This window comes from Branchiostoma lanceolatum, chromosome 2 (assembly GCF_035083965.1).
Source record: "Branchiostoma lanceolatum isolate klBraLanc5 chromosome 2, klBraLanc5.hap2, whole genome shotgun sequence".
Lineage (NCBI taxonomy): Eukaryota > Metazoa > Chordata > Leptocardii > Amphioxiformes > Branchiostomatidae > Branchiostoma > Branchiostoma lanceolatum.
The window spans coordinates 31,199,220-31,225,532 of NC_089723.1; the positions used below are offsets into that span (position 1 = coordinate 31,199,220).

The window sequence follows — 26,313 nt, forward strand, 5'->3', positions numbered from 1 at the left end:
AACTGTTGTGTTACGCCATAAGGCTGTCACTCTGTAATGCAAACAAACAAACATATCCAGCCACACTGTCACAAACTTCACAGACTCAAATCTTGCAATACTGTGCATCCAAGAATCATTTTATTACATTCTCATAGCAGAACAATTGTTTTTTCTTTACATTAGCATATTTTTTACATATCTTAGTACAAAAGGGCACTTAGAATAGCACACAGACACTAGTCTTGTCCATGAGGTCTAACAAAAAACATCATAGAACAAACTTGAGACCAGTTGAATACCAAGATTTGCCACTAGATTGCACCAAAAGCTTAATAAGTAAGACGCACGTCTTGATACGCACTCACCTTGGCACTTTAGTACTGACAAAAAAGCTGTCATTGCATCGTCTACGAAAACAACATAAAAGGATCACATTTTACTTCTCTACATAATCTTTTAGAGGCAATCTATATAATGGACAGTGGAAAAGCTGTCAACCAGAGAGCATTATCATATCATGATACATGTACTTGTCCTATATATTCGTAGTACCATAAACCAAATATGGCAGCTATAGACTCATTTCTAATTAGTTACACTATGTCTTAAGCTCTGGACGATATACACTCACTTTTAAGTGGTACACTTTTTCTAAGAACCAACAAGTAACTCATTAACATGTAGCACCTAGACGTTGCAGTTACCAACATAAATGTGATGCCATGCAGCACCCTTAGACTGCTACTGGTTAAATCAAACACAATTTGACTCAGATCGCAAATAGACTTAACACTCTAATACAGGGCTGATAAGATCTGACCCTAAGTGTACATGTATATGTGCATGCATGGCCATTATAATTTCTATAAACATCTTTCACTATATGATGAAAGTTTCATATTTATTTTTTCTAGCAGTTTCTCTACATATAAGCTTTAAGTGCTAGCAAATTATACAAAAACATCTTTAAGACACTAAAAGATCACAACCTTGTATAATAACTCCCCCCCCCCCAGACCCAAAATGTTACCCATACTAAATGTAATAGGTATCAAAAATGTGGAAAGTTAGAAAAACTTCTCAAAGAGATAACTTTTGTTACAAACTGGTTTTTGTCCTGTTGTTCAACTCTAAATGCTGACCATACATAACAAATGAGAATGGTCCAACTGTTACAGAACATACATAACAGTTACAATAACAAGAACAACAATGTGTTCTGAATGATTTCAGAATCAATGGCTACTTCATTGGCACACCTGTTATACAGGTTCAAGGTTAACACTGGAAGTAACAGGCGCTGAAATTCGAGTCCTCAATGTTTAACATTATGTTCCTTACAACATAGAATTATGGAAAACTAAAAAGCTGGACATCAATAGTTATTCCCAAAGTACACAGTTATGTATGTATATGCTGAGCCCATTAAACCATGGTTTTCCTTTTGCAAGTATTTTTATGAGAGTGGTAACTAACATTAATGTTGCCGATTTAGAGCACATTGCACAATAGGTACAATGTCATGTATGATCTTTACCAATTTCAAAGGCTCTTTATGTAACTGCCCAAGATCTACATTGTACATTATTAGTCTTCTTAATAGACCTCCTGCCAATTATGGTGGCCATTTCGAATTTCCCGGGGTCAGCTCGGGGTCATGCACCAAAGTGAGGCTCAGGTTGGTGTGAGCCTTTTTTACCTGCTTCAAATGGTACAGGTTAGCTTTTTAAGTATCCAATCCGACAGAAAAAAGTGGTCAATGGTACATACTTGTAGTTCAAGTCAGTCGAACTTGATATTTGTGTTTGAAGTGATGACTAACTGTTCTGAAATGGAATGTATCAAACTGGCTTTTTCAGCCATAAGTACATGTATGACGCCAACGATACAGCTAAAATCAACAAAAACATACCACACGTGATAGTGAACCAAAACTGGAATTCTTTTTCTCAAATTTTACAAAAAGAAGAAACCGGGCAGCTTTCTTGACAAAAAGACTATGTCTTTTGGCCTGTTTCAGAACATTATGAGAACCTTCTCATATGAATTGAAGTAATGCCTGAATAGTGCCTTCTAATACAATGTACATGTGTGAAATACATGTATGTGCTAAACTAGCTAAGTCATCAACAGAACATGGTACTGAGCTGTAACTCATGATACAAAAGGGCTGAACACACAGACACATGTAAATCTTCTGTGCATGTTTTACACATAAATCGCTTCACTTTCGATGAAGATTTTCCCCTCCGTCACATGCATCTCGCCACCGGGACCGGCCGCTTCTTCCCGCGCCCATCTCCACACCGGCGGCGACATGATCATCAGTTCTTCCTCCGACCGTGAGAGTGACCGCGAGCTCGCCAGGCTGCCACGTTTGGACGGGGCCGGGCGCCGGAATGCCTTGCTGCTGTACCGTTCTGGGCGCTGCCGCCGCGGTCCCGTCGATCGTAGTTTGGTGACGTGCACGAGACCTTGGGGAGGGCTCACTGAGGAAGAGCAGTGCATGCATGCAAAGAAACAATATGAACTAAAAGGGAGGGAGACAAGCGGAAACCCTTATACACCAACCAAAAATGGGAGGGAGGGGGGAGCAACTCGGAAGCGTGGTAAGTAAAACACTGCAGAAACGTCATGCCAACAAGACAAGGAACACAGTTAGGAGCCACTCAAGAGGAGGAATGTCCAGAGAGACCCACTACCAATATGCAACAAAGATAACAAGGGGGAGGGCAAAAATCAAGGGAAAATGTGTTAGTCTTCAATCATTACAAAAGTATCACAGCATCACATATTATAAAAGTCATCAACTTTAAGACAACTGTAGCATTCTGATATAGCATTTCTCTTTGGTTGCCATTAATTGATTGGTTGGTTGATTGGTTAATACTGCTTGGTTAGATTCATTAATATTAGCTATTAGTTAAGCAGTCAGAGTATAACATAGCCAAATGCAAAAAGGCACAACTTAAATGTATCAGTGTCACCTTCATATAATAGAGCAATGAGTTTATACATGTAGCTTAAGCAGATAGGTTATACTGATTTTAGTGTCTGTTTTAATTATTAGTCTATTATAAGTTATGGATACTCTGTGCAGAATAAACTGTGGTCGTCAATGCATACTTATTATTGCTCCTGCAATGTCATTGGTCAATGTCACAATCAAATTAAAATGTCTTTTGTCTGCCACATAAAAATCAAGATGTACATCATCAATGCCTTAGGGCATACAGTAATTTGATGGAGGAATAAAGGCTCCATCCCGAGGTGTTGCCAAAAAATAATGCCAATAAGTGTAATTGGAAGAAGTGGAAGGGGTTAAAGGTGCAGGTGGGTTACCTGGGAGGTCAAATGTCACGGCGTACTCCTCATTCCCCGCGTCCAGTTCGCTGAGGCTGAAGTCGTGTGACAGCTGGTCGTCGGAACTCAGGTTGTCGTCATCCGAGCTGCCGTGTCTCAACTCCAGGCAGGGGAGCTGAGCAGTCAACTGTTCCCTGAAGTAAGCAAAGTGTATGATTAAAGCACAGACACACGCAAAACTTAGAAGTTAGAAATGCTAAACAGTCTTACATAGCCAGTCCTCATCTTGACCAACTTTCTGTCAAATGGCATTGTTCAAATCTCAACCAATGTTGAGAACACCTCAGCAGTGCTAAGTAAAGCTTTGACGCAGCTGCACGCTGGTGTTGTCGCTGCGTCCTGAACTGGATTTGTTACCCTTGACTTTATAATGGGAATATCATTCAAAATGTACAAGTATGACCAAAAAGACAACAAAACACACAAAGCTTATGCTGCCAGATTTTCAGCCAAGTAATTTGATTGGCTGCAGTAACTGCCAGCGTGCCGTGGGTCCAGTAAGAGGGGGGCTTAAAAGGAGTTTGATGCTTGGGGATAACTCTGTGAGGTACATCATGACGTGATGTAGTACTTACTTCTCGTCCTGTAGTGATCGGATGTTCTGTTCCAACACATGGATCTGCACCTCTCCGTTCTCCACCACCTCAAGGTCATCAGTCACATCCTCAAGGTCATCCTCCTCTATAGTCGCATGCGGGGCCTGGAGGTTATGCTGTAAAATTCAAAATTGTTGCAAATTAGCCTGACTAATCAAGCCTTATGCTGGGTAAAATCAAAACATCAGTTGTAAACGTCTAATAAGATAAAGTTGGAAGACGTATATTTAAATGGTGGTGTAGGAATCGTATCATTTAAGGATATTAACATAAGTATGGACATTTGTTTAATTTTCTTTGGTGCCATTTACTCTACAGCAAATGTTTGGTGGGCAAATTGATACTTGTCATCATTTATTCCTTAAACTGAACCAGGTGTTTTTTTTGCTTCAGATACAAACAGCTACATGTAGTTTGTAATCAGTATCATTCCAAATCATGTGGTAAGATTTCTTAAGTTTTAAGAGTAATTTGGTTTCAAATTGTCAGTTTGCAACGTTTGTAGGGACTCTAAGTAACAAAACCAATGGATGTTATTGTATCAGCCTGTCTAGAAGCAGACAATTTCCTGTCCACATATGGTGCGGAAGAAAACAAAATAACACTGCAGTTCATTGACCTCTCCGACCACAAAGAAACTGCGCTTTTCAGTCCTGATACCTCGTAAAAATTCATGTAATCATGGCACAACCCAGGGCTTTTCAGGGATTGGAACCCAGAACCTCTTAATCCTGAACACAAATCACTATAATCATCACTCCTTAGGCACAAGTCTTCTCCAGGTCTCTTACATGCAGAATTCTACTACTATTTTCTGCTGTGTAACATCCAAGTGAGTGAGTGAGTAACATCCAAGTCATTTAAACAAATAAATAAACAAACCAAATAAAAGATTATGCATGTGGAGCTTTACTCATAACTGGGGAGGACAAGGGGGAGACCTTCAGAAGATCCATAGGCTACCGTGCACCCAATGTCTGGAACACTCTACTACCATGCAGACACACGGCCTCAAAATGTACATGTATACGGGACGCACATACTCAGAGCCTGTACATGTATGTGGGTCCAGATCCAGTATACATATAATATATGTATGTACGGGTTTGGGTATATGGGTCCCGCAGGATAAGGGTTAAGACACTCTAAGTTTTATAGTAACAGAAATAAAGTGTAACTTTCATCCTTTCAATATGTGTCTTCATGATGCCATGTAAGGATACAACACTCCATGTTTACGGATTTATTAGGGCTTCAATCATGACTTGTAATATGTATCTTTGTTATGTTTTGTCTGGCCCTCAAATGTATACTCCCTCTTGCATGACCTCAATAAAAAAAGTGGCCAGCAGGCTAATTTGAGCTTCTCATGAATAAAAAAAAAAATGTAGCTGCTCAACTCACCATGGATCTGCGGAGAGTTGTGAGTCGTTTGCAAGCTGAGATCTCGGCAGACTCTAAGGTGTTGATGTCAGTCAGGGTGGAGCGCATCTTCTTCAGCTGTTCACTGATGACCAGCTCCAAACACCTGCGCATTAAGCAACAGAATAAACTAAATAAATCAAATTCAGACGCCAGATTACAATGGCAAGGCTGGAAATTCATTTTTGGGACACCTAACTTAAAATTTAGGTGCACAGAAAGAATTTTGGTAAGGAACTCACGGGCAAACACACCCGAATTACATCCTTATTACATAGTCTATGCATCACAACCACATAAAAACAATGGCTTGCACTCCGCTAATATTATAGCGATATGATTAATCTAAAACATAACGGAAAACAAGTGTGCAGTTAAAATCTATACTTTTGCCTTATTGTACAGCCATATTGTACAGTGGATTGTATAAGGACATCCCTGACAGCAGGAAGACTGTATATAAAATTGATGGCCACTTCCTTACATTGTTGTTTTGGAGATGTGCTGCATGCTTTCCAGAGGGGACAGCTCTTTGTTGGTCTGCAGGATGCACGGGGTGAAGACTATAGCCAGGCTGTTGGGAGTCATCAGGTTGGAGTCCTCATGGTAGGCAACCCTGCAAGCAAAGAAGAAGTAAGACATAAAGCAGTCATCTTCAATAGAGGTGAAGCATTAATAATATGCTTTTTTCACAGAAGGAGAACACAGATGCGGCGTCTGCGGATCTGCCTGTCTAGAATTGGACTGGCCAGCCACAGCAGAACACATAAGGAATGACGTCATCGTCGGCAACGACGGACAGCCATAAGCAAGTAAGCAGAAGTATGCACTGCAGCTTTGCTATGGCTTACGTTGTCAGCCAAGCACATCGGGTCACCCCTACGCTTCTTGATAAGTGTGTTGGGTTCTTAAGCTCCTCCATACATAGCGCTGCTGGCTTTACATCCCCATCCAAAAGGACAAATGCAGCCCACTCACACCATGCCCAAGTGGGGTTCTAACCACTGTCGTCTGGATACACAGACTTTCATGCATATGGAAAAACAGCAAGGTCGCTTACCACGAAAATCAACTCCTGTCAAAAACAAATTGACTTAAAATAAGCAACTAAACAGGCATCTGAAACATTTCAAAGACAACACAAACTTGTGAATTATCATTATATTGATACCTTGCCAAGTGGAACACCAGTCTCTCAAAGGTGTCGTGGTTCGGCTTGGGGAGTCTGTCAATGATGTCATAGATGGCACGAATGGTCTCACTTCTGGCCTCCTCAGTCATCTCTGCAACAATACATTGATGCAAACAAGTTAAAGATTTGCCTGCACTCTCTTTACTGTGTGCATGCCTTTGTCACAAAGGCTTTGACTTGACTTGACAGCAAGGATACTGTAAATGCAGAAATGTTCAGGGGGATTTAATTTCCAGTAGGGAGAAAATGGGGTGCTTGCGGTGGTTTTGAGTTCGCGTTTGAAACAATAGTAGCACTACAGTCACACAACGGACTGGCTTTTGCGGAGGTTTTAAGTTTGCAGTAAAGAGTTTGCAAAAACTGCGAACAAAAAACTACCGCAAACATAAATCTGCATTTACCGTATTGATTAGTCAGAGAGTCTGAGAACTTTAAAGGACATTTTCGTCAGTAACACATCCAGTATGCTCTCAATCAATGCACAATATTTAGAGATTCATATGTAGGCTGATGCCTGTCCAATGTGATGGGGTATATGTAGACTTTCAGGTGAAAAAAATGCTCAATTTCTAAATTTGGTGACCTTATAGCAATCAAGAAATACGGCCGCATTCCAAAAAATACATTCTATTGGGAACAGAACAGTTACTGTAACATACCTCCAACTATAATACAAGTTAGACTAGATTACAAACTTACCAGGTGTGGTGCTATCCTTGTCCCTTGCTGTCTTTTTCACTACAAAAGACAAGAATAAAAGACTATTGCATGACTTTCAACACAAATACACAAAACAAAGTACATTTTGCCATGAAGGTTACCTTTTCGGGGTTTGTGTTTGTGAACAGAATACCAGTAACTCAAGATGCTATGGATGGATCTTTATATAGTATTTGGTATGTGGGTAGGTGTAAAATGAAGGGAAAGTTTGATAATATAGGTTTTCCTTGCGGCTTTCTATGGTACTGCAGCAGGACTTCAGGTTCATACATGTATTCTCATGTTCTGAACATGTGGTGGTCATGATGTTTTGGTAGCAGATAACTCTTGTGCTTGTGAAGAACTGGTATAGGTTTGAACCCCCTACCAGCTTTTCAGAAACTGCAGTGGGCCTTTTTTGTAGGAAACTTTGGAAAAGGACAGCTCAACAATAGCACAAAAATATGGATATGACTGTACTTCTCTCATTGGAAAAAAACAAACTACGGTAATATGATCCAAACTGAATTATTCACAATATTCTGGACAGCATATCTGAAGTATGCTTTTTACCACATGATTATTCTCTTTTAAGTTTTGCTACTAGCTTACTGGACGGCACAACACAGCAATGTTCCCAAACAAGATGCTCAAAAAATTTCCTTGTTTCTTACATAAAAGTGCAAGTATTTTCATATGTACACCACATACAAGAAGAATAAATACATGATAAAGTTTGGTCTCTACCACCGAGAATGCAAAGGCCCCAAATCTCACCATTTTCTGTTTAGATCACAAGTATTACATGCTTGTACGATTGTATAGTCTGAGTCTTTTAACAACGACTGTCATGAACGAAAGTGGGTTATGAAATTTTTACGGTTTCAAGCAAAGGCGGCAACTGAGGAAAATAATGAACGTTAACAAGATTTTCAAACACCCCTCCTTTGCTTCCATGTGGAATAGCCCAGGCTACATTTAATTAGTCTGCTTGACTACTTCCTTCCAGACCATTGGGTGGCAAAACAACACTGCCATCATGACTCCTACGTCGGCCCTTCTGCTGGCCCTGTACTTGAGTCAGGGTACGGCTGGGTGGGCCATGCCTTTTGAATTCCCTATGGAAAGCTGGTAAGTAACTAACACAGATTGTCTTTCTTTTCTTTTCTTACTCAGTGATCACTGATCATCACTCACAAGAAAAAATATACTGTAAGTGTTGAAATATATGTGGTGGCTTTACATAATGTATGTCGTTGTACAACGGTACTACCGGATTGATTCAACTTTGAAACCTCCTTTCTCCAGACACCCCAAAACCTCCTTTACCCTCCTACTGCCAAATTAAGTCCCTGCAAAAACAAATGACTCTACAGTATGCCAAACATCAATGGAAGGATACTAACAGAAAAACACTTTAATTCTGGACTCCAGCCCATAGCTCCTAAATAATTTACCCGATTACTTCAAATTGCTTTTCTCTCCTGTGTAGGGGCTTGCTGCCCGACCTGTTCTTGGACCAGAGACCGGAGCCTCCGTGCAACCAGGAGTGCTCTTGCTCCAATGACAAGATCGACTGCAAGGGGAAGGGTTTCACCACGGTGCCCGAATTGACCGTCAAACAGCACTACCAAACCTGGCTCGAGGAAATCGACATCAGCCACAACCGGATCACGCGGATTCTCGGATCCGACTTGAAGGTAGAAGGAAGTGTCCTACTGACTGAAGATATACAATCATGTTTTGTATCTACAAGCTATTAACATATAGCCTGGTTGCCATTCGATTACTACCGGGGCTCATCACGGTAGCAAGTATAAGAGGCCCGGTAGTAAATGGCACCCAGGCTAAATAAAATATTCTTCTACACACATAAAATCATCTTTATCATTGTTTGAACAAAGGTATAAGATGAAACAATTTCTAATTCTCTAGGACAGCCCCACAGCTGGATTGGGGCACAAGGCAAAAGTAATGGGAGATATGTATATGTAAACCTTATAAAAGCTTTCAAAAAAACAAAATACACAGTACATACACATGTATATTGTATGCTGCAGTTGGTGAACATGAACATTACACTACATGATTGTACAACCAGCATTACTGCAGCATTGATTGTAAATAGGTTAATTTGACTGGCATCAAGGAACAGTAACTGCTCTTTTGATGGCATTTCATCTTTTGATGGTGCTCTTTTGATGGCATTTTGTAGCCTTGTAACAGTCGACCGCCACCTAAAAAAGCAAACAAAATGGTCTTTGAAGAGATTGCGAACAGCAACAATACCACTTTTGGTGAAAAAATGCAAATCTTTTGATGGCATTTGGTATATAGAACAAACGAAATTACTCTTCAGAGCAAACAGCGACAGGTATAGAATCTATTCTGAGAACAAAAGAAATTGGTCTACAGAGCAAACAGCGACAATACCGCTTTTGATGAAAAAATCTCCCTTCTGACTTGCACAATGTCCGACCAAGCTTTGTACAGGGACAAATTCACAGGGACAAGATTTGAAATCTTGACATCTTTCCAGATTTTATCAAATCTTATCGATTTTTTTCTTCCATTTTTTGATATATCTACTGTTAAACACATTCAAAATACCTATTCAGGATTTAAGTTTCTACACGACTTACATGAATCTTCCTGATCTAAACAAAGTCCAAAAATCACCATTCTTTTACCTTACAACTGCCATTATTTTCATCATTCCAGACTTGGAGGCCAATGTCATTCACCACGATCAAGTTCGACAACAATCAGATTGTCCAGATCGAAGCCGGCGCCTTCACGATTTTTCACCGCAGCGAGCACCTCTCCCTGGCCAACAACGTGCTGACGACCTTCCCCTGGGCGGCGCTCAAGAAGTCCTCCTTCCTCACGAGCCTGGATCTCAAGAACAACAAGCTCGTCTCCGCCCCCGGCAGCGCCCTGCAAGGCCTCCGCCTGCTGCGAGAGTTTGACATCCGCAACAACCGCTTCCCAACGCTCCCGAACAGCTTCTTCCGCTACAACAAGCAGCTGCAGAAGGTCTACTTCGGAGGTAACCCATGGAGGTGCGACTGCGACAACAACTGGCTGCGGCAGTACACGGAAGAGAAGGAAAACGTCGTCCAAGATGAAGAGCGAATGGCCTGCAACGAGCCCTCGGATCTGGAAGGGATGCTCGCCATGGCGATCCCAAAGAGCACCTTTGAGTGTATCCCACCTATCAACAAGGTCACCCACTATCCAGAAGAGTTCAGCCTGATGGAGGGGCAGGCAGCGTTCATGACGTGCAACGCTAGCGGTCAGGAGCCACTCGCCGTCCAGTGGCTGGACCCGCAGAAGAAACCAGTCCCCACCCAGCGCTTCACCGACAGGGTGCAGGTGACGGGAGAGAAGGACGCACTCCTGCTGACGGTCAAGCACCTGAAGATGGAAGACATGCCCGGCTACACCTGTAAGGCCTCCAACAGGGGCGGCTCTACCAACACGTTTGTTCCTCTCAACGTCTCCTGCACTTCGTCCTGTCACAAGTCCATCTCGAAACCAACCCTGCTGGTCACGGCTCTGAAGGACGTAACGTCCAATCAGGCTCAACTCACCTGGGCGCAACGGAAAAGTCCCGACCGCTATCACCTGGTGTTTGGCAAGGCAGGCGAGAAGGAGAAGCAGACAACGGCAGTCGTCAATGCGAGCGAGGCTGGCTACACCCTGCAGGGCTTGGAGGCCGCTACAAGCTACACCGTCTGCATCGGCACGGTGGCTCCTGTCTCCCCGACCAACTGTCTCTCCTTCAAGACAAAGCCAGCCACCAGTGGGAAGGGAGAAGAGAAGCCAGGTTCGTCCTCTGGTGTCAATCTTACAGGAGCGATCATTGGAGGAACAGCCGCCCTCAGCTTTCCGTTCGTCGTCTTCATCGTGGTTTGCCTCTACCTGAAACATCGCAGGGAGAGGGATTCTACCGCAGCCGCCGCCGCCAACCCTCATCGGAGCGCCATGTGGCACACCAACGGCCAGATGGGCTCATCGCACCAGGGGGAGAGGAACGACTACTTCACTCGCTCCGACATGCACGCCCGCAACCACGCTCCACTGGACAACGCTCACAAGCGCGCACCGCCCGTTCCCAGCCACAGGATGGAGCAGCGTCACCACGGCTTCAAACCAAACATCCTACCCAACAACCTCGGCCGCTGGAAGACGAACCAAAACAACCTGACCCCGATGACCCCACCGCCCCCGCCGCGGGCCATCTACGAGGAAGCCTGCCCCGTGATCAGAGGGAAGTTCCCTCCGCCTCCCATCCCAAGGGACGTCAACATCTCCATGGCAACAGAAGACATCTACGGCAGGGCTTAGTGAAGGCTCAATCCGGTCACAAGTAAAGGAAAGCCAAGTGATGGAAAGGTGAATGTTGTCAGTTTTCCTGAATAAGCCCCTATTTTCTGCAAGTTGACATCTATTTCAAGGATGAAGGGAAGCATGAGGAATATCACAAACTGGGAGCCCACATCACAAAATACTGCCCCTGTCCATGGTACTGAAACAATGCCTCACAATACAGCCCCTGAATGATTGTCTTACAATTCCGTTCCTGTCCATGTTACTGAAACAATGCCTCACAATACAATGCTGAATGACTCTCTCACAATTGTCCCTGTCCATGCTACTGAAATGATGTCACATGATACTGTCCCTGTCTGTGGTACTGAAACAATGTCACACAACACTGTCCCTGTCCATAATATTGAAATAATGTCACACAATACTGTCCCTGTCCATGGGTCTGAAATGATGCCACACATTGCTGTCCCTGTCCATAATACTGAAACAATGTCACAGAAAACTGCTCCTGTCCATGGTACTACATTGGTAAACTGCCCTTGGATACCATACCCATTGGTGACAAGATGTAACATATTGTGCTATACAGTCAACTTCCTCACTTTATTAATCCCACATTGTACACGGTAGAAGTGGTTGGAAGGACATGCTTGAAACTTGAAGCTAAGGAATGCACCTCTAGTAATAATCTAAGTTTTTGTCAGTGTTTAAGATTAGCAAAATGTAACCTACTTTTGTCGTAAAAAGGTCTATCCATAGAAGTCACTGAACGAAAATAAGTGATTCAGAAAGTAAGGAAATTTGCCATGTTTGTATTTTTACATAACTTTTGTCAGTGTACACTGACAATATAATAATAAGTTGTTTTAAAGTTAAAACTGTTCATTATTCTTATAGTTGCTATTGTTATTTTATATAATATGCACTTGTTTGTGCTAAAAGAAGACCAATGCTGTCTGTTAATGGTGAACAACATAGCATAAACTGTATTTTAAAGTACATTTAATTGCTTGATGTCCACATAGTCATGTATACATCAGTGACAAGCACCTCTGGGTACATGTATTATATGTAACAAGTGGTATATGGTGTTTTACAAAACGTAATGCTTAACAGCACTGAAATTGGCCATTACAAGAGATCTATGTGCACATTCCAATGTCTATTACAGCATTAAATTTGTGTTTAACTCCAATTTCATTTGTTTGAACTATCTTTTTTTGCATGAATGTGTTCAGATGAAATTACAAACTTTTGATTAAGGACTTTACTTAAATGTGTCAAAAAAAATCAAGATGTTCTGAAAAATTTCATTACACTGTAAGTATCACTCGAACAGTAGAAGTCATAATAATCATAATTTCACGTCGGGGAAAGCAATGGACATTTCTGAAACAATTTACATGCTGGGTTTGGTCAAAATGTATTTTAAAGAAAGGGATCTAGAGAATGAGAAAGGCACCACTTCAGTCAATATAGGGTTTAGTCAAAGTCATTGTAAAAAAAGATTCCAACACAATCCCTGAAGTTCAAACAAAATCTGATTGGCGGCCCAAACCTATCCCCCAGAGCTACAGTATCTACCACCAAATAAGTAAAGGCCACAGTGCATATAGCATGGTCTGAACAGCAAGTACAAAAACTATAAGTTCTGCCGAAGTATGAAGTTTAGTCAGTATGAGGACCAGAATTAACTTTGACATTCATAGTATCAAGACCTACTCACATATTAAATATCATCACAGTCCATCCATAGCTTGAGTTACGCTGGCAAAAATCGGTACACACACCCACACACATGCACACACACGTACACACCCACACAAATACACACATACACACACACACACATGCACACACACATACACACACAAACATACACAAAAGCACACACACACAAACAAACACACTAATGAATTAAGTAAACTACCACCTCAGTCTGAAAGGTCGTACCTGTACATCTGAGAAAGTCGTCATACAGAGCGTAGGTCAGCAGAGGCTCGGCCATCTCTCGGAAGAACAGCTTCAGTACATTACAGACCACATGGATGGGGTACGCCTCCATGTCAACTGCCTCAACGTCTGGAAGGAGGAACAAAGTGCGGTTCAAAAAAAGCATGGGATAATGTATTATTTCCTACTCGTGGCAGGAATCATCTTATTCTTATCAGTTTCACTTGAAGTGAATCATGATGCTTTTTTATATAGCTTGTGGTGCAATGCAGCATTGCTATCATATGGCTAATGGTTTTAGCCAAGCAACTGGGTCACCCCTACTCTTCTCAATAAGTGGGGTAGATTTTTTTATGTGCAGAAGTTTGATGCCTGACGCTCCCTCATACACTGGGCCACAAACTTTGCTTCAACATTAGATGCTGCACTATTGTTATATTTTGTATATCTATCTGCCTCTGTTTCTCACTTAATTCGTGCGAAACAAACAAACAAACAAACCTGTCATTTTCCCAAGAACTACCAATGAAACAAACAAACCTGCGTTACAAGCGTCCCTCAGCTGTTTGATCTTGGCCGCGGCGCCCGACTTTCTGTAGATTCCCACGGTGTACAGCCCCTCCTTCTCCACAAAGCTGATGCACTTCTCCACCAGCACCGGAACCTTCCGCCCTTCTGGGAGCAGCGTGGAGATGTCCGCTCCAAAGTACTGGTCCTCGTATGAGCCAGAATTCTACACATGGTAAAAAGTACTCCATGAATATTTATTATGAACCATCTGAAATTGTCTTCACTTCATTAACATATCTATTCAGAGTTTGGTATAAAATAAATACTTTGCATTTGGGAGCACATATATAAGCAGCAAAACCTAAACATGTGCTGTGGTGCAATGTGAACCAGTCAGAATTGCCCTGAGGAAGGTGACAGATGGTCACCGAAACGTAGGTTGAATAAATTGCTTGGTTGTGTTCAAAGAGTCTTTCTACTCATGGAAAAAGTACAGTAGTCTAGCTTGGTGTCCATCCTTTACATGGTTCAAGGGACTGTTAAGTAAGAGAAAACAATAAAAAAAGTTTCACAAAATGTCAACATTCTATTCAACAGTGGTTAATACAACTTTAATGGCGGTGCAGCATTTAAAATGATAGTAAGAATAAGAATAGATTATTAGTTTGGTACTCACTCTATTCTTTCTATATAAGAATCCTTTGCAGAAATGTCCAGACTTCTGGTAGCACTTCTTGTGGCAGGCAAATTTGCACACTGTAGGGGGATGTCAATCATTTCATAAACAATGCAGAATGTACAGTTACAAGTGATAAATGAAACATTACTAACACAACATGTTATTACTGTCACACAAAACTGTCCCTTTCTGTGGTACTGAAATGATAGTAAACAACACTGTCCCTGTCTGTGGTACTGAAATAATGTCACACAGTACTGTCCCTGTCTGTGGCACTGAAACGATGTCACACAACACTGTCCCTGTCTGTGGTACTGAAATGATGGTACACAACACTGTCCCTGTCTGTGGTACTGAAATAATGTCACACAGTACTGTCCCTGTCTGTGGTACTGAAACGATGTCACACAATCCTGTCCCTGTCTGTGGTACTGAAATGATGTCACACAATCCTGTCCCTGTCTGCGGTACTGAAATGATGTCACACAACACTGTCCCTGTCTGTGGTACTAAAATGATGTCACACAATACTGTCCCTGTCTGTGGCACTGAAATGATTGTCACAAAATACTGTCCCTGTCTAAGGTACTGAAATGATAACTTCATCACTAAAATCATTTCTCTGCACAACTTCAATGCTCTAGTTTTTATAATTCTTCCATATTTACTACAAAACCTTGTGGCAGAAAAATATCAATCCACATGTTGGTCATACATGAATATTCATGAGGACAGAATGTGACCTACATTGGCACAGCATGCCCTTTGACCCAGACTTGATGAGGTTGGAGCACTGCTCACAGAAAGTGGCAATGTTGAACTGGACTGTCTCGTATCTGTGTCCATTGAAAGACTGAAAAACAAGACACAAAGTCGATCAGTATCATCCATAGCAATGATAAAAGTCACTGTACATACCTAGCATTTGAACTACTGTAAACGCAGACATGTTTGAGGCGGTTTAGTGTTCACGGTTTTTGCGGTAAGCTTTTCCCCACGGCAAATTTTTTTTCTGGTACTTTTGTAGCGCTACTGTTGTTTCAAACAAGAACTTAAAACCACTGCGAACACATCTTTTTCTCCCAACCGCAAAATTAAAACCACGCGAACTTAAATGCATTTACAAAAATTAGTAGGGTTCACTTGAGTTTCAACAACATGTTTCTATAAGACACAATTATCAAATTACATGGAAACAGTTACTATTTGGCAATAGTAAAATACTTTTGCTTCTTCTATATGATAAGTTTTATATGACTGTGAATAGTGGTGCGGATCGGTCCGGCCGGACCGGTTCCGGACTTGTAAAACGTTTAGGTTCAAGTCCAAAAAAACCTTAACGTCTGGAAACAAGTCCGGACTTGAAAAAAATTCTCTCACTCATACATTCCTTTTTGTTTTAAACCATCTTAAACCTTCCTTAAATCGTGAAATTTGCACTAGAAAAATATTAAAACATTGCTGTTTTTGTGTTTATAACTGAACTTTTGTGTTAATTACTGACTGTATGTAATTCCGTATATATAGTTGTCAAATTACGTGTAAAATATCTGCCAATATGCAATTTTACATGTAACACGAAAAAATATTCCAAAATTATTGTTCAGGTCCGGACTTTCAAGTCCGGACCTGAACCTAAACCTCTGGACTCGAGTCCGAACCTAAACCTAAACTCGGGTTTAGATCCACACCACTAACTGTGAACATAAAATTTACCACATATGTACTGCATGTACTTACAAATGAATCATCCTTTTTCCTCCTCTTGTAGCGAACAGGACTTGTCTGAAAAATAAAACAATACTTGTAATATATTGTACAAGTTACAAACAAAGCCACAACACATATTGGACAGATTTAATTTTTTTACAGAAGACCGAAGACAATTTAGCCTGTTACTTTATTTCCATAATAGGTTTGTTAAGCTAAAAAAATTCCTAAATTTGGTCGAAAATTCTCGTTAGTAAAATTCTTTGACTTGCAGAATAGCTTTTTTTTTTATTATCCAATTTACCAACAACAAGGAATTGTAGTTCTCATGTCTACCTTATTGACTTGCTTCTCCCCAGGGTTGTAGTTCCTGACGAACTCGTCCAGGAAGCCCCTGAAGGCGTTGATCCCCAGGGTGACGGGGAATTTGGCACTGGTCTTCTCTTTACTCACCACGTTCTCCAGTACCTTCTCAAACTTGGAGATAAGGTCTTTGTACCTCAGGGTCACCTCTTCATTAGTCTGGAATTATAGAGTAAAGGGGATTTTATAGAAATAAATTGTATGAAGTGAAACTACTAATAGAGAACATGCTGGAAGAAAATCACCCCCCCCCCCCCCACGACATGGTTCCTTCGGCTGGCCATAGGACGAACTTTGAGAAATGGCATGGCCGGCACAGTGCCAGCAGTCGGTACACAAAGAGCTAAAAACTTGTTCCTCCACCAGGCTATCTGCCTGTAAAACAAGTCAATTCAGAAACACTGCTACTGTTAATTTACTTGAAGATATTCTAGTGACTTTTGCTCTTAGCTTTGTATGGATACTGTCATCGCTGTTATGTTACATGAGTTTTCTTTTTTTTAATTGTGGAAGTTGCTTGTGTACAGCACTTATGTGTAAAGATTAGCGCAATTCAGCTTGTGTATATTTCATGCTACAAGGTTGATTTTAACAAACTGAATTGAATTGAATTGAAGGCGTGAGGGAGAAGAGCGATGGAGCAGGGAAATGGTCTGGATTTGATCATTTGAAAAAACGATCTAGGAGTTGTGAACCTTGTCTGTAGGTAAGCTTTTAAAACATAATTCTTAGGGCCTTATGTACACTGTAGTTGCTTTAGAACTATGGCATTAGCCGTGATAACATCTACCCTGAAACCATATTGCTTGCAACTGATACATTGTAAAATAATAACGTATCAGGGGAACTTACTGTTATTGCAGCAGAATAAGTGGTGATGAGGTCGCTGTGATACTCCCTCATGGCCTTCTTGAACACAACATCCACAATCGTATCCCTCCGCCCATCATCTTGATTCATGTCGCTGATCTACAAGTTACAAACACTCAGTTAGTACACACAGTTAGTGTGTATCCAAAATAACTTGATATGTTGATCACAGTCTAGGTTTTATCCAACATCACAGACAAGTACATGTATGTACAAAATCATTCAATTAAACTATCCTTGTAATACTTACTCATTACAAGTTAAATTATACAATATACAAATGTAGGTCTAAAAAAGACTACATGCTCTATTCCAGACTCAAGGTATATTTACATGTATGTTAAGAAATGAGGAATAGACATTCAGAAACAAAAACAAGTCACTTCCTACTAAGCCTACAACGAGACTTTGTCAAATTGCTGGTAGGGTGCTACAGACATGGGCACATGGCAGCCCCTTAAATGGTACATGTAGATGTTGAGGGAAACTTGCTACCCTATGTGCCACTAGGTACAAACATGTTTAAACAAACGAAGTTCAATGACTTAAGAACATCTTGCTGTGATTTCTGAATGAAAGAAGTTTATCCACAAAAAATGACTCGCCTTTTTCAAGAGGAATGCATCGATCTGTCTCAGGTCGTAGGCATTACTGATGACGACGTTGGTCGGCACGTTCTCCAGCGAAGCGCCCTTCAGATTCATCCCAGTTGGGGGGGTGGGGACCCTCTCTGTTTCGGCCACTGCCTTGGAGCGTTTCTTCTGTTTGCTACTCCCGCTGGGATAGCACGTCAGGGCCTTCATACAGCAGCGGTCGTGGAACACTTGGTTACAGACTGGTCAGAGGAAAGATCGACAATCAGACGACATATCCCAAAATACTTTCATCAGGTTGGTAGAACATAGGATATTCTTTTTACACAACCAGTCACTTCTTACCTGCTGATGATTGTGTCAGACACCTTCTTCAGAGCTTCTGACTGGAGTGCTGGTTCTCGCCGCTATAAGTAGCCGATGCACATGTAGGTGGCGCTTTTGCGGCGAGAACACAATCCCAAATGCGGCTAACCAGTGATGAACCGGGACAAGGGGGGATTCAAGCTTAGCCACATTTGGGATTGTGTTCTCAGCGCAAAAGCACCACCTATATCGGCTACTTATAGCGGCGAAAAGCAGTACTCCAGTCAGAAGCTCTGAAGAGGATGTCTGACAGACACCGAATAATCAGCAGGTAAGAAGTGACTTGTTGTGTAAAAAGAAAACTCCAATATCAGACGACATATCATACAATGTATGCACATGTGCGTAATAGTGACAAGTTTTGGCATTCAGCTACTTGGTGTAGCAGACCAGAATATACCCCTGACCAGAGTATATCCTCATTATGGCCAGGAGTGCATTCAAAATTTACATGTATATAACAAGTGACAAGTTTTGACAATCAGCTACCAGTGTAGCAGGCAAGAATATAGCCCCAGCCAAAACATACCTGGGTATATCATGGACAGGGGTATATTCTGGTGTGCTACACTGTACTGGTATAAATTTGTATATATTTTGGCTCTTTTAAGTTTGCAAATTCAAACATGGGTCACTTTTTCACATGACTAACTTGTGATTCAATATCACTGGTGTATGAAGACATTTTAACCAATGAGAAAGACCATTGAAATAAGGAAAGTAATAACGTATAGTATAGTATGTGACTCAAGAAATCAAAAACTAAATAGAAAATAAACATTGTACGAAAATGAATTATCAAATAGGTCTAATTGTTGTTTCAGCTTTGTATCTTCAAACTACCTCTTAAAATGCAGCTCACATACTGCACAAATACATGTATTTCACTCAGTGTTACAAAATGATGTACTTTTAGCATTTACAATGAACCTTCAATCTTGTCAGATGTGCATGACAAAATTCATAATTGTACATTGCATAAAAAGAATATTTCCATTTCATGTTTTAGAATATTCCAAATGTGTCCTGAACCCAAGGTGTCCAATGGCTGCTCCTGTATTATGTAACTTTCCTTCTATCTCTGTCTCATCTGGACATGCACCCACCGTTGCACTTTGACCCCTCCTTGACTACATTCTTGCCACATGCACCACATTCAACAGCCTTGCTCAGGCTGGTGGTTTTCAAGTCGTGGTGCGGCGGCGGCGCGTTATCGTCAGCGGTCGCACAGAAAGGCGGCAGCACTGCCACTCCAACTTAGGATACAAACGATAACAACAAACATGCAAGACAAGTGACAAAGCTGTCAAAAATCATGTGTTTTTTTTTATAAACAAAATTAATGCTAATAAATATATGGACACAAAACACATGCATGGGCAAAACTAACTATTAATAAATTGGAACAAAATATGAGAGGTGTCTCACTTACCATGCAAAAGATATTAGGAAGATACAGGACAAGAGAAACAACTTTGCTTTTATAGTAAATATGCACACAAATGAAGCAAAAAGGAATGACATGTACACTCATGTGTAGCACAGAGCTTAATGCAGTTAGCAATTATGCTAATTAGCGCATAACAAGTGGATGATATTTAGCCTTCTGTTAATATGTGTAGCTGATGACGTTAATAGTATCAGAAGCGATTGAGGTTGCCGGGGTAGAAGACAGAGAATTGCGAAGAGAAATGCTTGAATGTGTACTACTACTGTCAGCTGTACATGTACATTGTCACATGTCATGACTTTCAGAACCAACCAGCTGTCCATGCTATCTTGTGCCCTACATGTGTCTTCACTGCACAGTGATTGGTTCAGACTTAATCACATTATCCACAATGCCAAATATGGGTAGACAGTGCACCCTTGCTGGCATCATTTGAATTCATCTGTAATGCAGAGGGGCCCATCATTGGCCGGTCCTCTGATTAGGTCAATATCAAATCAAAGGATCTTCAACAAGAATACATATTCCAGCACCCAAACAGGCAGTTAACTTCTTTACACACGGCTTCACCACATGACTTTGGCACTGCCAAATAATTCAATAAACAATGAGCCAATGACTGTGCAGTGCAGATAGGAAACTATCTACTGTCTTCTGTAAAAAGCTAGCTGCAATAGGCAAGGAATTTGAAGGCCTTACAGAGTTCAACTACAGCAGAAGTGCAAGGAGGAAATGGAGCCAGGACAGGAGAAGTAATTTTCCTCTCATTAAAAACTATTGCTACATGTAGAGGTCTATTTCATTAATGACTATGTTAGGGGCTTTCAAAACATCCCATTAGACTATATAGTACAAACTACATTGGATTTGTTATAACTTATTGACTACTTGAAAATCTATATAGAACTTCTATATAGAACCTGAGCATAATAGAACCTCTAACTAACTAGTCTACATTTATGTTATATACTTGTAATGTCTATGGAGATGCACTAAGAAATTTACATTTAGCGGAAAGTAAACAAAAAGTCTGCAAAAGTCGGCGCTCCCAATTTTTGTTTCTTTACATTTGCAACAAATTCACTGTTCAATCTAACCACTTGATGAGGCAGTGCTAATTAATTTAGTAATGGACCCAAATGCATATAAATTTGACTAGTATTTGTGAAATTGATAGTAAAGCTGCATGTGAATACAGATGTCACCATATGCATACATGTATAGCACAGAGCATAATTGCTAATTGCATTATCAGTAAGCTCTGTGGTATACATCTACATTTCAAAATAGACGTAACCATATATCGCTTTTTTTATCATAAGAAGGCGCCATCTACAGTGATTTCACATTTCAAGCAAGCTGAAAATTTTCTGACGTTGCATGGGTTATCATTATCAAGTTTTTCTTTAACATTTGAACACTTTCATGTTTACTGCTGTTTTCTTAGATTAGAAACTAATCAAAAACACCTACTTGACTCTGGTGTCTTGAGTCCTTCCTCTTCATCTGAGGTCAGGTTGGATGGTTTCCTCCTTCTCGGGGCCAGGAACTTCTTCCTCAGCTTCTTGGTGATGGTCTGTATCTCCGAGGAGATGGTACTTGGGGAGGAGGTGGGCGTCTCCAGCAGGGGGGTCTGACCACTGTCGATCTTGGCCTTCTTCTCGGACAGGACTCTCTCCAGGTTGGTAATGTTGTCCTCGGACAGGTGGAGCTTGAGCGCGGCCTTGGTCTGGGTGGGGGAGGTCAGCCTGGGGGTGGAGGACGAGGGTGACCCCAGGAGTCTGCTGGCTTCAGGCTCTTCGGCCGTCTGCACTGCTAGGACCTGTGCAGGAAGAAAGGTTGAACCCCCACTAAAACTGAACGTTCACTCAAAGAAATAGATTCTTAGAACACATACACTGTACGACCTAGGGCTCTTCAGCCATCTGCACTGCTAGGACCTGTGCAGGAGGACAAGTTGACCTCTCACTAAAACTGAAACAGACACACACATGAAAATAACATTGATAAATTTTACAGTACTCATAACAGTATTGTCTTTGAACTAATCGTATGCCTCATACTGTATATCATTTCCTAAAACCTTTCATAACCCATAAGTTAGAATAAAAACTAAATTCTAGGACTAACTTACTGTTGTTGCTGGAAGAGAAGCACTTTTCCGGATGGACCTGTTCATCATTGGGGGCTCCTCAGCAGGTGATATTCTCTCCTCAAACTGTTTGGCCACATCTTTCACACTAGGAAAAACAATTTGAAAGTTTGATATTGGAATTTTCTTTTTTCATTACCAGTACATCCTCACCTGCTGACTTTTTGTTGTCTGTCGACCCCTTCTTAAGAGCTTCAGAGTCAACACCAGTGATGAACCGGGACGAGGGAGGATACAAGCTTAGCCACGTTTGGGATTGTGTTCTCGCCGCCAAAGCACCACCAACATCGGCTAAATTACTTATAGCGGCGAGAAGCAGTACTTCAGTCAGAAGTTCTGCAGAGGGTGTCTGACAGACACCGAAACGTCAGCAGGGGAGGATTTACTGGTTGTGATAAAAGAAAACTCCAAATTCTATGTTCTACCAAACTGATGAAATTATTTTCGGAATTTGAAAGTTTAACATTAACAGTGGATAACCGAAAGATGGCTTATGTACAGGTGTAGCAGTAAAACATACCCCTAACCCGAATGCACCCTGGTATATTTTAGCCAGGGGTATATTCTGGCCTGCTACACCTTTATCCTTCTTTTTTCCCCGAATAATTCGTACTCAGGCAAAAGCAAAACAATGGTTTCATTATCACTACATATAAATCTAATCAAAAATCCTCTTAATTTCATTGGTAGGGGGAAATCAAACTTTCTGGTCTTGATTTGGTGTAACTAAATTGTAAAAATAAAATATTCAACTGTTATCTTTGAGGTCTAATGCTTATAATAAGCGAAGGTTGCAATTGAAATAGAGAGAGACACTGTGCGAAAGGCGAAGTTTCAAATCTAGCCAGATGAAGACTAATAAACTGTAGGGGTGACTGCAGTGCAAAAGATACTATAACTTACAGCAAAACCAATCAAACAAAATTGACAACTGAATCCTGTGATTAGGATAAGCTCTGAAGCATGTTATTTTGGATGAGTCACAGGAAGACAGCAGTTAATATGTATGAATCTATACTATATACTATAAAAGTATTACCATGATAGTAAAAATTGTCAAGTACAAAATGTAAGTTCAGTTAGAGAAATTTCATAACCACTCAAAATCGACCTTCTTATGGATCTCATTGCCCGCTGGGAGATACAAGGTATTATGAGTAATAACAAAGGTACGCAATATCATGATTCATGAAAAAACATGTACAGTATGCCAATTCTGCACAGAACACATGTGCCATATATGAACTGTCACATATGTAATACTTTGTGTACATTTTAGTATTACCGTCATGATTATCATAATAATGTTCTTTTGTCCCCTTCATTACCCATAGTGCCCCACACATCTCCCAGCAGGCAATGGGATCTGTGAAAAGATCTACAGTAGATTATTGGACGAACTCTTAGCTACAGACCTTGAAGACAACCGTGGTCTGGGTTCCTGACTATCCTCTGTAGATGCCAGTGAAGAGATCACATGTTTGGAACTTGGTTTGGGCATGACAGCTGGAGGCTTCCTCTTGGGAGAGCCTGAGTTACTACTGCCAGAGGCCGAGGGCCTTCTTCTGTTGGGTGATGAAGTTATGTTAGTATTAGATCAATGATACACATACTAGTTTCACCCATGCAATCATACTAAACTGTCACCCACATATTATTGTAATGATAGGTGGATGAAGGTTAAATATCCAAAGGCAAAGTAACAGTTGCTCAATCGACATTGACAAGCAACTGGATAAAATTTGGAAACACTCATTTTCGTCAATGACTGGCCGTTTCCAAATCTTATCCAGTTGCTTGTCAATGAGCAGCTGTTACCTTGAATATTAATTATAGTAATAAAAGATTCACATACAAACGGACAGGACTTTTTAGTGTTCATAAGGCAATGCATGCCTACCTACTAAAACTTCAAATGTTAGCATGCACTCTAGCCTGGAATCCATCTTACCATAGCAGAGATCTGCTCTTATGATCACACCTAAATGTTTGGACCTTATAAATGTACCTCATACATAATTTTGGGTGTCAATTATTTCTAAGAAGCAATGTAATTTAAATTTAATGTTTGCAGTTTTATGTTTGTGACCGCTTCACAACAAACTTAAACCCGTAAGGATCCGTAGATCCATTAGTTTATTATTGTACAGTATTTGACTGTGGCAAACTGAAAACCACCACTAACACATTTTCTCTTTACCGTGATACTAAATTACCGAAACTTAAAAGCATTTACAGTAAAGATCATGATTAAGCATAGAATTAGAAAGATAGTAGGATACTAACTCATTCTGCAGTGGTTTGTCTTCTTCAGCTTTCACTTCAGTGTCTTCAGGCTCCGGGGCCACAGGAGATGCATCCCTAACAAATTAAAAACAATTCAGCCAAAACAGAACACACCAACACACGTCAATGATTTGGACTACAACAATGTAAATGTAGCACATTTGTACAAAAAGGCATCACGCAGCACTACAAAACAAAGGTTACAACGACATCTAAGTAACTGTTCTCACATTTACACACAACATAGAATGAAGGCAACTTAGAGCTGTGCAAGACTTAGTCAGAGAGCAGCAACCGAACACAACACAAACTGACAAAGAGCTTCAATCTAAACCTCACTGATTGTTACTATCAATGATTTCTAGCAACAACAAAAAGTTGTGGAGATTTTTTATAAGTTTGAGACATTTCTGATGCTGCCTTCTTCAATTGATGAAAAATGTGTCTAAAAGAAGAAAAAAATGAATGGTCACAGATCGATTGTTTTTTTCATAACAATTTCATAACAATTGGGACAAGACAGCACCTAAATTTGTTTCAATAATATTAAGTTCACATCATGCTGGATACACTCCTGGCAATGAATTTGTTAGACACTAAGAAAATGTAATAAAATTACACTTCAGGGCTTCTGATTGGTTACTACATGTAGCTCCTACCAATCATGTTGATTAGTTGCTAAGTCTGACTGACAAACATGTTGGGTTACACAGTTATGGTTAATCTATCTAGTTTTCTTGGGGAAATGGGAACTCACTCGTCAATAAATGGTATGTTTTCTAGCTGCCCGTTGAAAGCAGAGCCGGCACTTAAAGCTTCTGCAGAACCCCTAGAAATACAACCAGTAGCATAAGGGTGGTCAGATTTAAGAGTGAGGCATAACACGTATGTGATAGGGACACACGTATGTGATAGGGACACACGTATGTGATAGGGACACACGTATGTGATAGGGACACACGTATGTGATAGGGACACACGTATGTGATAGGGGTAGGGGTACAGGTATGTGATAGGGACACACATGTGTGATAGGGGCACATCCATGGGATAGGGGCAATTGAAGTGATAGGGACACACATAACTTGAAGGGACACATGTACAGTACATGTATGTTGTATCTATTTATAGGGACATATGTGTGTGATGGGGCACATGTATGTTTTAGGGACACACCTATGTTATAGGGACACACATGTGATAGGGATAGCACACGTATGTTTTAGGGGCACACATGTGATAGGGATAGCACACGTATGTTTTAGGGACACACATACGATGTAGGGACACACATACAGTACATTATAGGGACATATATCCTTGGTATGTGATAGGTTTGGGTCTGGAAGTGGGAAAGGACAGACTTGTACTTTACATTTTGTTAACACGAACAGTTACAGTACAAACACAGTAAGTATGGATGGACATCTTCATCACATTTTGCATGTTATTTTACATGTACAAACACACTATAAAACCATTTGATTAGGCCAAGCTAGGATGTACAGATATAACATGCATCAGGAGAGCTTGAATGTGTAACAACAACAACTCTTCTAGAAATACATGATTGTACATTTATTGATTTTCCAATGATTTGTTTTTTTTCCAAAAATCAAGATTTTCCTTTTTCTTATATCAATCAAACAAGAGCTTTTAAAAAAAGCTGGCGTTTCGGCTACGTTTATAAGTGTGAATTGTCTTTTCCCTTTACTTGAAGTAAAATCTGCCAGAGGAAGTCACTCAAGGGCTGTTCAGTCTATAAGAAAAATTGTCATTTTGGGAAATGAGT

General features: G+C 40.7%; 2 protein-coding genes across 16 annotated transcripts in view; one reads left to right on the top strand and one right to left on the bottom strand.

The window, feature by feature from the left end:
* Positions 1-92: 92 nt before the first annotated feature.
* The window catches only part of LOC136428590 (unconventional myosin-IXb-like), an 87,806-nt gene continuing 61,585 nt past the window's right edge, over positions 93-26,313 (bottom strand). For 6 of the 15 annotated variants that reach the window (XM_066418215.1, XM_066418216.1, XM_066418224.1 and 3 more), the window contains 21 exons: positions 25,279-25,350; positions 24,522-24,596; positions 23,651-23,800; positions 22,218-22,323; positions 21,557-21,905; positions 19,740-19,889; positions 18,280-18,509; positions 17,657-17,773; positions 16,778-16,963; positions 16,472-16,516; positions 15,479-15,584; positions 14,729-14,808; positions 14,083-14,275; positions 13,543-13,671; positions 7,255-7,293; positions 6,535-6,646; positions 5,848-5,979; positions 5,346-5,469; positions 3,921-4,057; positions 3,325-3,479; positions 93-2,471 (listed from right to left, as the gene is read on the bottom strand). In XM_066418215.1, the coding sequence (XP_066274312.1) occupies positions 2,191-2,471; positions 3,325-3,479; positions 3,921-4,057; positions 5,346-5,469; positions 5,848-5,979; positions 6,535-6,646; positions 7,255-7,293; positions 13,543-13,671; positions 14,083-14,275; positions 14,729-14,808; positions 15,479-15,584; positions 16,472-16,516; positions 16,778-16,963; positions 17,657-17,773; positions 18,280-18,509; positions 19,740-19,889; positions 21,557-21,905; positions 22,218-22,323; positions 23,651-23,800; positions 24,522-24,596; positions 25,279-25,350 (2,968 nt within the window). In that variant the 3' untranslated portion in view covers positions 93-2,190. Of the gene's footprint in view, positions 2,681-3,324; positions 3,480-3,920; positions 4,058-5,345; positions 5,470-5,847; positions 5,980-6,534; positions 6,647-7,254; positions 7,294-13,542; positions 13,672-14,082; positions 14,276-14,728; positions 14,809-15,478; positions 15,585-16,471; positions 16,517-16,777; positions 16,964-17,656; positions 17,774-18,279; positions 18,510-19,739; positions 19,890-21,556; positions 21,906-22,217; positions 22,324-23,650; positions 23,801-24,521; positions 24,597-25,278; positions 25,351-26,313 lie in introns of all 15 variants that reach the window. The other 9 variants (XM_066418226.1, XM_066418225.1, XM_066418217.1 and 6 more) reach the window with 5 other exon arrangements.
* LOC136428593 (leucine-rich repeat and fibronectin type-III domain-containing protein 3-like) lies at positions 8,184-12,708 on the top strand. The gene is made up of 3 exons (XM_066418232.1): positions 8,184-8,385; positions 8,747-8,954; positions 9,976-12,708. The coding sequence occupies exons 1-3, from the start codon at positions 8,294-8,296 to the stop codon at positions 11,602-11,604; spliced, it is 1,929 nt and encodes a 642-aa protein (XP_066274329.1). The 5' UTR covers positions 8,184-8,293; the 3' UTR covers positions 11,605-12,708.

Excerpts from the sequence above, each read along its gene's own strand:
- LOC136428593 (XM_066418232.1), top strand. The coding sequence starts at position 8,294 with ATGACTCCTACGTCGGCCCTTCTGCTGGCCCTGTACTTGAGTCAGGGT. Across the intron at positions 8,386-8,746 it reads GAATTCCCTATGGAAAGCTG|GGGCTTGCTGCCCGACCTGT; the intron begins GTAAGTAACTAA and ends TCTCCTGTGTAG. Across the intron at positions 8,955-9,975 it reads TTCTCGGATCCGACTTGAAG|ACTTGGAGGCCAATGTCATT; the intron begins GTAGAAGGAAGT and ends TCATCATTCCAG.